Source organism: Mesocricetus auratus, unplaced genomic scaffold (assembly GCF_017639785.1).
Source record: "Mesocricetus auratus isolate SY011 unplaced genomic scaffold, BCM_Maur_2.0 Super-Scaffold_6730, whole genome shotgun sequence".
In the NCBI taxonomy this organism is placed as follows: domain Eukaryota; kingdom Metazoa; phylum Chordata; class Mammalia; order Rodentia; family Cricetidae; genus Mesocricetus; species Mesocricetus auratus.
This window is the reverse complement of record NW_024429184.1, coordinates 86,996,688-87,009,471: the sequence shown is the minus strand read 5'-3', so window position 1 is coordinate 87,009,471 and position 12,784 is coordinate 86,996,688. Positions and strand designations below refer to the sequence as shown.

At 43.2% G+C, this 12,784-nt stretch overlaps 1 protein-coding gene across 7 annotated transcripts in view; it reads left to right on the top strand.

Annotated features, from left to right (window-relative positions):
- Ldlrad4 (low density lipoprotein receptor class A domain containing 4) overlaps positions 1 to 12,784 on the top strand; it is a 328,936-nt gene that overhangs the window by 271,704 nt on the left and 44,448 nt on the right. For 2 of the 7 annotated variants that reach the window (XM_021229821.2, XM_021229820.2), the window contains exon 1: positions 9,869 to 10,042. The exons of 4 other annotated variants lie outside the window; for them this stretch is intronic. In XM_021229821.2, coding sequence (XP_021085480.1) covers positions 9,970 to 10,042 — 73 coding nt within the window. In that variant the 5' untranslated portion in view covers positions 9,869 to 9,969. Of the gene's footprint in view, positions 1 to 9,228; positions 9,359 to 9,868; positions 10,043 to 12,784 lie in introns of those variants that run through there. One more of the 7 variants, XM_021229822.2, reaches the window with a different exon arrangement.

Genomic DNA, 12,784 nt, shown 5'->3' with positions numbered 1-12,784 from the left:
ATGAGTGGGGTGAGATAGTTGACTACAGTTGGATTTCAATACCCCTTGCCCACTGGCCCAGAAGAAACACAACTAGCTCCCTTGACTGTCGGTGTGGTTATTAGTTCCTGCGCCTAACAGCCTAACAGCCTAACAGTTGATTGTGGGGTACTGCATACCTGTCCAGCACTGCTTGAGATGCTGTGGGAGAAAATCTTGAGTAAAGGGACTCTGAGGCTTGGTACCATGGTTGTCTGACTTTGCCTTTAGGACGCCTCAGTTCTACCACTCTGGTGTGTGGTGGGACCAGTGACCACCATGTGTCCAGAGCTCAGCTCTCTCTCCCTTCAACTGTGGAATCTGAATCATTGTCCTTTCTGGTTAGTAGGGAAATATCATTTATGTCTCATGTTCTTTGTCCCTAGCAGTCGCAGGAACTCATCTGTCCTGCTCAGTGAATGGTTTGAGTGGTTAGGTGGGGTGTGCCTTCAAAATTCATCTTTCTTCTTCATACCCATTCCTCACTAATGCTAGACAAATAATTGCACCCTACAACTTCTTTCAATTGTGTTTAAACATAGGGTATATTTAAAGTCAAAGTATGTCATGGTGAAGAAAGGTAAGTTGTGTGAAAATAACTCCTCAGTGAGTATGTTAGTATCTGACTTTCCATTCACTCTGGGCCCAGAATAAACCCTAAATATTTGTCTCAGTCCCTCAGAGCTTCCCAATGCAGCGGTTAACTTCTGTGATAAACTGTGTCTTGTCCAGCTTTAGGCTGTGCTGGACTGTGCAGGACAAAAAGACACTGTCCTTATCCATAGTTTCCACTGCTTGGTAAAATACAAAATAATGAGGAGAGAGCTTGTTTTATATCAGAACTGACAAATATGGCAACCTTACAGCAAAAAGCAAATGCAGATGAAGCCTCTTCCCCGGCTGGGATACGAATGAACCTCATGCCTGTCTGACCCTGTTACCCATGGTCAAATGCACTCGATATGGTTTCCATAGCATCCAGACAGCCTGAGTACTTAATGTCTACCTGTCCAGTCAACACATCAGCTTTACTGGAGGGAGAGAGCAGGAGTTTGTCACTAGAGTTCATTTCGTATCGGAAAGAAATCTGTTGGCCAGTTCTTTCTCTAGCCCTATATGAATACTGGAAGCCCCTAAGCTATTTTTGGTGGTAACAGCATGTTCTGAATTTTTGTTGTTGTTGTTCTGAGTTTATTTCATGAGCTTCATTTTTTAATGGGGGTCTGTTAAGAGCCTTTAATATTGAGGAACACGAAGAAGATTATGTCAGCCAGGGGAATTACTAGCCTGCCCCAGGTAAAGGATGTCCACACTCACTGGTGAACCAATGAGAAAGAGTTCTTTGATGATTAGTGATTTTGGCAATGTAACTTCTGCCCCAGATTTGATTAAGCCTCCATCCAGACTTCCTCTTCCAGGAGATTATCTTTTAGCACACATTTGGTTCTCCTCCCCCTTTGAAGCCCATTAGCAAAATTAAAGCATTTAATTATAGTGATGACTTTTACTGATGCAGACAACTGCTTTCCCAGATTTTCTCCAAATGTAAGCACACTTGCTCCATCAAGCAAAATATCTGTTACTTAACACAAACTGGTGTGGAGTTATATGGAAATCGCATTATACGCAGACACATTGTAGAATATTAAGCCTGTTTTAGGAGGAAAAAAACTCATCAGTCAAGCCAGGGAAACAAACCAAAGAGGAAAACTGAAACATGGCTAATTATGAACTTTTTCTTAAGTGAACTTGGCTGTTAAACTAGTAGGTCTCAGGGGCTGGAGAGATGGCTCAGGGGTTAACAGCACTGCCTGTTCTTCCAGAGGTCCTGAGTTCAATTCCCAGCAACCACATGGTGGCTTGCAGTCATCTATAATGAGATCTGGTACTTTCTTCTGGTGTGCAGGCATACGTGCAGACAGAACACTGTATATACAATAATTAATTAATTAATCTTAAACCAAAACAAATAGGTCTCCCCAACTTCTTTCCTTAAAGAAAAAGATCAGACATATTTCTTAATGCATAAGTTATCTGATGCCAAACAGTGAGTGAGCTGCTTGAATTAAAGCAGTGCACGGTAAACTCCTCGAGGCTCTAATTTCTTCTACTTAGAAGGTGAAACTATACCTAGTAAAGCGTACATACTGAGAATTGAATCTGAGCTATGATATTTTATATTTCTTCTCCTAATCAAATAAGTTACAGTGTGATCATGATTGTCTTATTTTAAGGGAAGCCACAAAATTTTGGAACTTGTGCACACACATCTATGCACACAGAATGGAATATTCAAATATCTAATGTTTAGACATGTTCATATAAAATCTAGATACCTTAAAAATATTAGAGCTCAAACTGGATGTGGTGGTGCATATCTTTAATACTATTACTCAAGAGGCAGAGACGGGCGGACCTCTTTGATTTTGAGGCCAGCCTGATCTACATACTGAGCTCTAGCCCAGCCAGGACTCCCTAGTGAGATGCTACCTGAAAAAGAAAATTAGGGTAGATCCTACAAGTTTGTGTGTCATATCATTATAGTGTATCTCCAGGTAAATAAAGTACAAAGAAATTCCAATAGCAGAGCCATGAGGAACCTGGAAGAGAGCAAATCGTTTAGGAGAGTGGCAAAATAAAGCAGGTAGGCATGTGTGTATTAATTTTCATTTGGAATATCTCCACTATTGAAGCACTACCATTCCTTAGGTCAATGGTGGCCAAATTCTTTAAACTGATTTTAGAAATATATTCTGTATTCGTTAATGATTTCATATGTGGCATCCCCATTCCCCACTCCTTAAAACCCCTCTCTTTCCCATCATTTCCCCCTCCTACTTGATGTCTTTGATTTTTAATAATGCACTGCATTTAATTAGGGTCACATGCATGTGTGGGCTGTGGGATTATTTACTGAACCATGGGCACTACTCCAGTGGCTAAACCGCCAAAGAAAAATAGCTCCAGTTCACAGAGCAGCCAGTGACTACCAGGAACTGCTCAGTTGTGGGTGAGGCATCAGGTACCACTCCCCAGTCCATGTTGGGATATGACAACTCAATCCTGTGCCAGTAACCATGAAGTAAGTCCAAGCTAATTTCAAACCCTTGAGCCTCTTACCTCTGCCTGTCACATGCTGGGATTATTGGCATGTGCCTCTCTGCCAAGTGTCATTTCACGTATTTTGTTGAGAACTAAGCCATGAACATTTTTTGATGATAGATTCCATGACTCAATTCCAATCCCATCCCTGAACCTAGTTTTCTCTTGTTTACTTAATGACTTGGCTGAACTTTTTTGTTCAACTCCACCTTGTGGTCTAACACCTCTCATATTGCTCTCCAGAGGACATAGTCTTAGGCAAGAGAGTCACAAGAGACCATAGTCGTTTTAGTAAGATTGTGTCCCATATTTCTTTACCCCATATTCCTATTTTGCTGTCTGCCTTGGTTGGTATTATTCCCAGCTGATAATTTCCACTAATTGTTAGCTGATTGCCTTGTTTTTCACTCTGTAAGGGAATACATTGTTACAGTCTGCATCTCTTAAATTCAGGCCCCTTTTACAGAGGCATTTTTGTGATAGCCTTTGAGGTATGGTCTGACCTCTGAAGAACTTTCCTTAATTCTTGTTTTTTAATTCTCTGTAGAATTTGTCAGCTACAGGGCAACACATTTCTCATAAGAGCTAGAGCTACTTCTCAGTCACTCACTACTAAAGTTTCTATTTTTTAAATTACCTTCATGCTTGAGTTGCCCCTTTGTCCCTTCTAAATAACTGTCTCTTAGAGAGGCAGTGCAACTCTCTCTCATGTGGTCTGACTTTACTCTAGACAAGATCTTTTAGTCACTGCTGAAGTGGTGTGGCAGGAATATTGGACCACTGCTGTCAGACTAAACCCCACCCTGTGCCCTGCCTTATGAGGTAGAGACCAGGCAGATTGAGTAACTTCTGTTGTTTTGAGCTTGCCCTTCCTAACATGGAACTTCTGCCTGACTGGTGAATAGGAGTGGGCACAGTTGGGTCTCTGATGTTCTCAGTCTGCTGTGCTTGGTGAAGACCTTTGTAAGAGTAGGGAAAGGAAGGAGGAGGCAGAAAGGATGGGCTCTTGACATTCACCTGTTACTTAACCTCTGTGTCAAAGGCCGGCTGATGCCTGATCTCATGTGGAGGTACCAAGTTCTTCCCCAGGACCTGGGAGTGTGAGGGCAAAGCAGGACCGTTTGTGTCCATAGCCACCAGGAGTGACTCTATCCTGCAGACACTGGGAAGGGGAATGGCTCTTGTGCCATGGGATCTCATTATCCTTAGGGAAATGAAGTAGATTAATTCTGATGTTTATTAATCTGCTGACTGACTTAGACAAATTTCAGAGACTTTGAAGGGTTTCTTTCTTAACACTTTTTACCAGTCATGTTTGTTTTCCTGGGGTATAGGTCCATGGAGATCTTCAATCATATCATCTATACATGAATTTGCCCATTTTTTATGTTCAGTTTTCAATACTGTATAATATATTTGGACAAATTATATTTTCCTTACACAGTTGAGACCAGTTTATTATTGCTGCTCTGCTCCTCCACACTTCATTTTATGTCTTAATTGTGAGTGCGGTTGAGAATAGTGACCTTAAGGTCACTTTTAACTAACACAAGACCTTACCCCCGTTTGCCATATGAGAGAATCACCTAGGCATCAGATGAGAATGAATGCCTGCTCTGTTAGCCAGTCCTGTTTGGGTTTACTTTTTATGATTGGATGTCATCATAAGGCCCTGAAGAGGGTTAGTGTTTACACCTAGATTTTTCCTGTTTTCACATGCTGATCCGTCAGCCGTGGAGAAATATTAAAGATGTCTGACATCATAGTGGTTTAACAGTTATCTTTGGTTTCAGTACTTCCCACTTCACTAAATAGGTGGACTTGAACAGTCACTTAGGTAAGTCATTATTTTTGGTATTGGGATAGGTTCCAGTGAGTTCAAACTTAGGATGGGAAAGAAAGGGAGGGAAGGGCTGCAAATATAATAAGTTATAAAATAATACCAATGTAAAAGGGAAGTTATATTCTGGAAATTGATTATGAATCAATATTTTAGCTTTTTATTTTTGTATACTATCAAGAGAACTTTGTTGTGACTTGAATTTGAAATGTCCCTAGTAGGCTCAAGGGTTTGAACACTTGGTCCCTGGTTGGTGGAGAAACTTTGGGGAGGTTTTGGAACCTTTAAGAGATAGCACCTTATGAAGGGAAGTAGGTCACTGGAGGCAGGCTTTGAAGTGTCATAGTCTGGCCCCACTTCCTGTTTTCTCTCTGCTTCCTGTGGGGGGGTGTAATGTGTTTACTCAGCTTCTTGACTGCCAAGCCAGACTTATGCTCCTGCTGCCATGCCTTACCCAGCACCATGGTCTGGACCCATAAGTCAAAATAAACCCTTTTCGTCAGGATCTTCTGTATGTAACCACTTTTCTAAATAGTGAAGCTAATGGCCCCTGCCCTTTCCAAGAGCCCTTGTCCTAATTCATTCTTTGTTCCTTTTAAATGATACATCTACATCAAAGCCCTTCTAGAGACAGGGTTTGGCTTAGGGGTCATGCTGGGATTCTCTATATTTATAACGATCTGATCAAGTGTTTAGTGACAGGTGGTAGGGCCATAGTCATTTCCACTCACAAGCTGTGTGACTTTGGCCAAGCTACTCCACCTTTCTGTCCATGAGTTTGCTCATATTTAAGGTTATAATATCTGGTATTCATTCAGTAGTAGCTACAAGAATTAAGTGGGCCAGTTACACGAGCTCAAAGAGTTTGGAGATGTCAGTTGGCCCCTTACGAGTACTGTCTTGGTGTTAGCCATGACTGATGTTATTTGGGTTGCATGCCCCTCCTTTGTGCTTCTACGTGGCATGTCTGTGGCACACATCAACTCATAGTACCCGTGATTACCTGCACAAGACCAAGCCAGGCAAAATTCCTGCATGAATGCGGAGGAGCCTTGGGATCACACTCGTGGTAGAGGAGGTATCGGCAGTTGATGACTGCTAATGGAAGGAGGAAAAGCCGCTCTCCTCTGGGGGTTATGGCTACTTGAAGGTTACCCAGGCCCCAGTAAAGAGCCCTAATGGTCCCATGCCCATGTGTGGTGACATATTTTTATGATCTAATAAAGCCACTGGAGATCAGAATGCAAAGCCAGCCACAGTAGTTAGCTATAAAAACTGGGCAGTGGTGGCACACATCTTTAGTCCCAGAAGAGGGCTCCAGGTTTCATTATAGATGGTTGTGAACCACCTTGTGGTTACTGGGAATTGAACCCAGGTCCTCTGGAAGAGCAGCCAGTGCTCTTAACCTCTGAGTCATCTCTCCAGTCCCTGGTTCATATATCTTTGAGACTTATCTAAGTTGATTAGAAAACTACTGTTTATTTGCAAATCCTTCCAGAGCACTTATTTTAGAGATGTCGTTTTAAGACACAGTAGAAGAGCATGTGATTCCCATAGGTTTTACACGACCACACTGTATCCTCTTGTCCGGCTCACTAGTCTTTCCCATGCCCTTTAACTTTGTGTGCTGTCATTTTCTCTGAATCAAGGGAAAGGAAACATTGGCACTTATCAGTTAAACAACACCCATGAAGTCTCACCAACATGACTATCTGAGCATGAGCTGAACAAGGGCAACACCCACAGATATGCTATAGTGGGTGGGGGAAAGCTCAGGAGGCCTTGACTCTACACCAAGAGCTCCAGGCAGCTAAGGGATGCTGAGGGTAGGAGGAGTAGTCATCCCCAGGCAATGCACCCCAGCTGATTATCCAGATGGTCAGTCTGAAATCATACATCCAAGTAGCATTATATGAATGGTGCAAGTTGTACTTACGTATTTGGGAGTAAATATGTAACAAAAATTAATGAGAAAGGAGGCCCTGAATTTGAAAGAGACGGGGGGGGGTAGTTGGGAGAGTTTGGAGGGAGAAAAGAGAAGGGAGAAATGACTAATCACATTATAATCTCAAAGATAATATAAGTAATTAAAAAATTAAGAAGCAAATCTTTAAAAAAAAAAAAGCTAGTATTTACCTATTGTAGCCAGAATGCGATGTGTGTCATGGGCTAAACCCCTGTGTTATGGTTTGTATGATTTGACTTCTGGGCTCTTCCAGGAGCAACCTCCTTAGGTATGTTTAAGGGAGTAAGAACAGCAAACAAGGGCCTCACTGTGGAACCGACCCAGAGAGCCCCTCAGCAAACGCTGTGCTGGGGCACTGGGCAACACTGGCCAGGCTGTCTGCCATGTACATGGCAGACACAGCCTATTAGCCTATTTCTACAGACACTGTGCCCTGCAGCCTACAGTGACTAGCCTATGGGAATACAAGATAGCATTTGCGGGCGGTGGTGCGTGCGTGCGTGTGTGTGTGTGTGTGTGTGTGTGTGTGTGTGTGTGTGTGTGTGTGTGTGTGTTAAAAAGCTTAAACTTTCATCTATAAGGCAAAAGTTCTTAACATTTTTTTTCCTTTGAGACAGGGTTTCTCTGTGTAGCCCTGGCTGTATTGGAGCTTGCTCTGTAGACCAGACTGGCCTCAAACTCAGAGATCTGCCTGCCTGTGCCTCTGAGTGCTGGGATTAAAGGCACGTGCCACTATCACCCTACTTGATTAGAGCTTAATTTAAATTGGATCCAATGACCAAAATGCCCAGTGATAAGAAAGTCAAGGAAACATACATGTGTGGCCATTAAAAGGACGATGATGTTGGTTCTTTTTCAGTTTGTTCTTGTTTTGTTTGAGACAGGGTCTTGCTGTGTAGCCCTGGCTAGCCTGGAGCTTGCTATGTAGACCAGGGTGACCTCAAACTCACAGAGATCTACCTGCCATGTGTTCCTATGCCCAACAGATTTTTAGATAGGTGGTGTTTATAATATTCTAAAAATATAAATATCAAAGTTGGTTATTCATGACTATCTCAAAATGCTAATGTGTCCAGTAGCAAAGAACGGAAGGGGGTTTCAGAGCCCTTGAAACGGGCCAAACCCCTGATTACAAGAGACTTAGAAGGCAATCATATTCTCACTGCAGTGTCACAGTGAGCCACTGTGACAGCTGTCCCCGGTCTGCTAGGATCCCAGGCTCTGGGAACCATCAATAGCTGAACACCACGGAAGCTGACTTGAAGTGGAAGTAGTTTCTAATTTTTTTTGTACCAGGACTCTTCTAGAGCAGTCCATGAGCTGGAGACTCTGTGAATCTACCTGAAACCCCACTCCCATATCCTCCATATTCACTCCACATTATAACCATGAGAAAAACCAAGAAACGTATCACTAAGGAAGGGACCTAGTTTTGAATTTAGAAATGACTAAAGAACAGTCACATTGCCTCATATGATCAAATGTCCATTTTTGTATTGAACTTCTGCTTCTTCGAGCTATGGAAAACTTCCCAAAAGTCCTGTTGGTGGTTCTCTTGTCCCTTTTCTGCTTCTAATAATTAGAGTAGGAAAGAGTGATGTCCTCAGTGCCTGGACCCTGCTGTCATGCCCCAGGTGGCATTCCTGGGCTCTCAACGGGGACTGACAGCTGACGTCAGATTGTCCTTATTTCTGACTGGTAGTAACCAACAGTTTAGTTTTGCTTTGACAACTCTTCCTACAGCCAACATGGTTGTCGTGGCCCACATGTCATTCCTATTTACCCTAAATAAGGAAAAACAAAAGCTATTCTCGGCAGAGCTCAGGGCCTGTGGTCGTGGCTATTTGCAGTGTGACCGTGGCACTCTGCCCTTCTCATTGTGACTGCCAGGTGACTTTTTTTCTGAAAACTGTAACAGACATGCAGCCTTCTACGAAGCCTCTCCTCACAGCCTCGGGCCATCAGAATACATGAGAGGGGTTTTTATGAACATTTGAAAAACACTGTCTAGACCTCTGGAGAAAGGGGCTGCTTGTACAAAAGGAGCCCGGGGACGTGTTCTCCTGAGATAGGTCTCTGCTTTCCTGTTTGAATGGCCCCTTTGTATCACCTGGGGCTGTTTTTCTGTAATTTCAGAACTGTTTGAACTAAAAACTGCATAGTAAGGTTGAGAGTTCTTTTTTTTTTTTAAAGGATTCTCTCTCTGCTGTATTTGTGCTGCGATGCCATGAGCACAAGATAAGAGGGGATATGAATATGAGCACTTTTTGCTGTGGTAAGGCATTGCCAGCTGTCAGCACTGGGAGAGCTGGTGTAAGCCGTCAGGGGCTTTGCGGGGAGGATAGCCTCTAGCCTGTCCCTGAAGGAGGGATGTGGTGGGGGCTGGCAGCTGGATACACGAGGCTGGCATTCCTGCTTGCCATGCTGTCTTGGTAAGCACACGTCCTATTTCCTTAACTCTAAAAGCTTCCTGCAAAGAGGAAAGGTAAAAATACTATATTGAGATTTTCAGATCCCCTCTTTCTGCGGAGTCTGACTTGCTTTTTGCCTGTTATAAAAAGATTATTGAATGTAATAGGATAAGATGAACTGTCTAGCTTCATTCTGCTTGCCTGTGTGTGTGACATGTTGGGGTTGTGACATGTCTGGATGTGAACTGTCTGGGTGTGAGGCCAAACCAGAGACATGCAGACTAACCATTGATATATGTTGTCGTCAACAACACTGAGTGCTCTTGGGATTGGAGACGGCTTACTCTCTGTGACACTGCCAGCTTCCTGCCACAGACCTCCTGATTTCTGTTGATGGCAGTTGATAATTGGTAGTCACAGTCTGTGGTCGGAGCCACAGTGTTTGAGTCTAGCACCTGGGCTGGGCCCCTGCTGATAGAGTAGAAAGAGACATAAGAACAGCATCCCCCCCCCACATCGGCTATCACTGACAGCTCTGAGCTGCCTGGAGAGGAGCTTGCCTGAAGTTGAAGGATGGTTTGAACTGGGTGGGCTGTGCCACAGTTGGATTCTCCCTTGCAAAGGACTTGATTATGTCCATCGACCAGCTGAACAACAACAGCACACTGAAGGAGGTCCAATTTAAAGACCTGTTCTTTACAAAAGGTACATTTGCAGAGGGCAGCTGCGGGTGACGCGTGGTCTTTGGGGCTTGTCGTGGGTTTTTTTTTTCCTTCCTCCCCACCTTGGACTTTGGTCTGAGTAGAGCTGAGCAGAGCAGTTAAGTCCTGCCCAGGAAGTCTGTTCTTAAGCCTGGCAATCATGGTGTATCCCATCAAATCGAGAGGTGGAGGCGGGTGGGTGAGAAGTTCAGGGTTTTCCTCAGCTACACAGTAAGTTGTCTGAGTTGGAGGTCAGCCAGGGATACAGGAGGCCCTGTCTCAAGAGGAAAAAAAAGTTTGTTTTGCCTGTTGGTCTGTCAGCTCTCTCAGGTGGGACTCGGAGGGAGCTTTTTCTATCTTCTTTGGTTTGCAATTAGCTTGTTATGCTCAGAGATTTTATATGTAAATATAGTTGGTTTTCCCCCCTTCAAATGCCCTTAGAATTCCCCTTTGACTAATAGTGTTTTTTCCTTTTTCTCACTCTAAGTAGTCGAAAACATTTGGAAGACAAAACTATTTCTTTCAATGGGGTTGGATCATTGAATGGTTTTTCAGGTTATCAAAGCAACAGGAGATATTGGGAAACAGAAATTGATTCCAAGAGTGATGGATGGAGAGCCAGGTAAAGCGAGAGGCAAGCAGACTGCCAGCTAGCAAGCGTTCAGAAGCTACCGCTTGGGACTGGGACTGTGACAGTGCCATGTGCTGCTGCATTTCTTCTGACACCTTCTTAGTAACGTGGAGATGAAGTGAGGGTGGATTTTAAATGACTCTTATAAGGGGGATTATGATCTTAAAGTACTTTTAGTTCCCATTTATAGCATGGCAGGGGATGGACTTTTTAAAGGTTTGTACTCTGCTACTCCTCTGCTGGTTTTCTTTTATCTTTTTGTTTTTTAAAAGACCATCTGCCAGTCATCTTTGATTGGAACATGTTAAGGTCATTTTTTAGTTTCTAAAGAGATCAGGAAAGTCTAGATTGTGGAGTATGTAGAGAAAGTTGTATTGGGTGGGTGCTTTGGCCTTTTGCAGAATCTGTATTCTAGAGATTCCTTAGTCTAATCCTTGCTGACTGCTACTGGCTTACCAGCGCCATGGTAGGTGCCTGGTTGGGACCAAAGTTGGAGTGATGCACCTTTATATTATCATAAGATAACACTTCCGATGCTGTTATTATGCAAACTGCCTTATGTAAATATAGGAATGTAATAGGAGCATAGAAGCAGATAATTTACAGCAACCACAAGCTTTCTTTTCTGGTGACAATTTGCACTTCCTTTAAATAGGAATGCTGGGTAATTGGCACAAAATATGAAAACCTTTGATAAAATGCTAGCATTATTAAAGTTGTTGGTGAGTGATTGCCAGAATATGGTTCCACACTAGACAGTGTACAGACAAATTAGGGAATGGAATTTGGAGGACATGATCACCTTATATGTAACACCAATTTCACATTGGGAAGTTATGGATGACCTGACTCAGGACTCAGTTTGTCAGAGAAGGTCAGAGGACAAATATTAAAAAGGAGTGTCAGTATGGAATGGACTGCATGGATATGGGAATCAATGTAAAGGTCAGGAACCTGTTCTCAAGGGGCCAGAGAAGAATTTATAGGAAGATACAGCCAGCAGTTGCAAAGACCTGGCTGTTTGTGTAGTTCTATTTTTTTATTTCGCCCTTTTGTTCTACTCATTAACAAATAAATTGGAGTAACCAGTTGACCACAAAGGACAACACAACTTAAAATTTTAATATAATCATAAGCTACAGCTCTTATTGTTTTGTCTATCTGTGAAGTCATTTTTTGTAGCAGAGGCTGAATATCGCCCTCAACTCTGGTGTTTAATGAGTGTGAATTTTCATCCAACCATTAAAATCTCCAAGAGTATTTTTATACTAATAGTTCTCGAGCTTAAGGCTATTACAGGCTAAGTAGATTCCAATTCCTGCCCCCATCCGCCTTCCTGCTTCCACGGCTGCTTAGTTCTAGGATTTTGGAAAGAATTTGCCAGACTATAGGAACACGCAACAATTTAAAAGTGTCACAGACCCATAAATAAAAAGTCACCCACCACCATGGCTGTCGTTTTATCACTACACCTGTTTCTGTTGAGTAGGACAGAGACAGGAAGGAAATGCAGACACAAGTTCAGTGTGTAGAAGCCAAACAAGGCCAACCCAATGTCACAAAGTTGGCCTCTCTGCCTCGGCTGTGGTAGGGAGTAGGAAGAGGGCTGTCTAGAGGGTGGGATTCTGTGACAGGGTCTGTTCCTGTTCTCCCAGTCTGTGTTCCCAGACTGTAGCATGAAGGGGACGAGGTAGAGGGGCTCTGTTGATAACAGTGGGAAGTGACTCACTCAGAGGTCTGTGAGGAGTGGCTGGTCCTGGCAATTGACGTAAGTGTTTTACATGGCAGCTTTCCCACATGTGGTCAAAGTGTTTGTTTTGCTGGTGAAAGGAAGAGCTCATGGGGCCCACGCTATGTTCCTCCCTGATTGGGTTTCTGTAAGGGAAACACATCACACATCTGGAACTTAAAACTGATTAAACATTTAGAAACCTGACTTCTGTAGATGTGGAAAGACTGAATGGAAGATGGTACTAGCCATCCCACAAATAGAAGTGGATGTTATATTAGGAACCCAAGGGTGGTACAAACACAGCTCCCCAGAGTTCATTAAAAATAGTTCAGACATTCACGCCTCCAGTAGGATTCAGTTCAGGTCCTCATCCGACCGAGGAA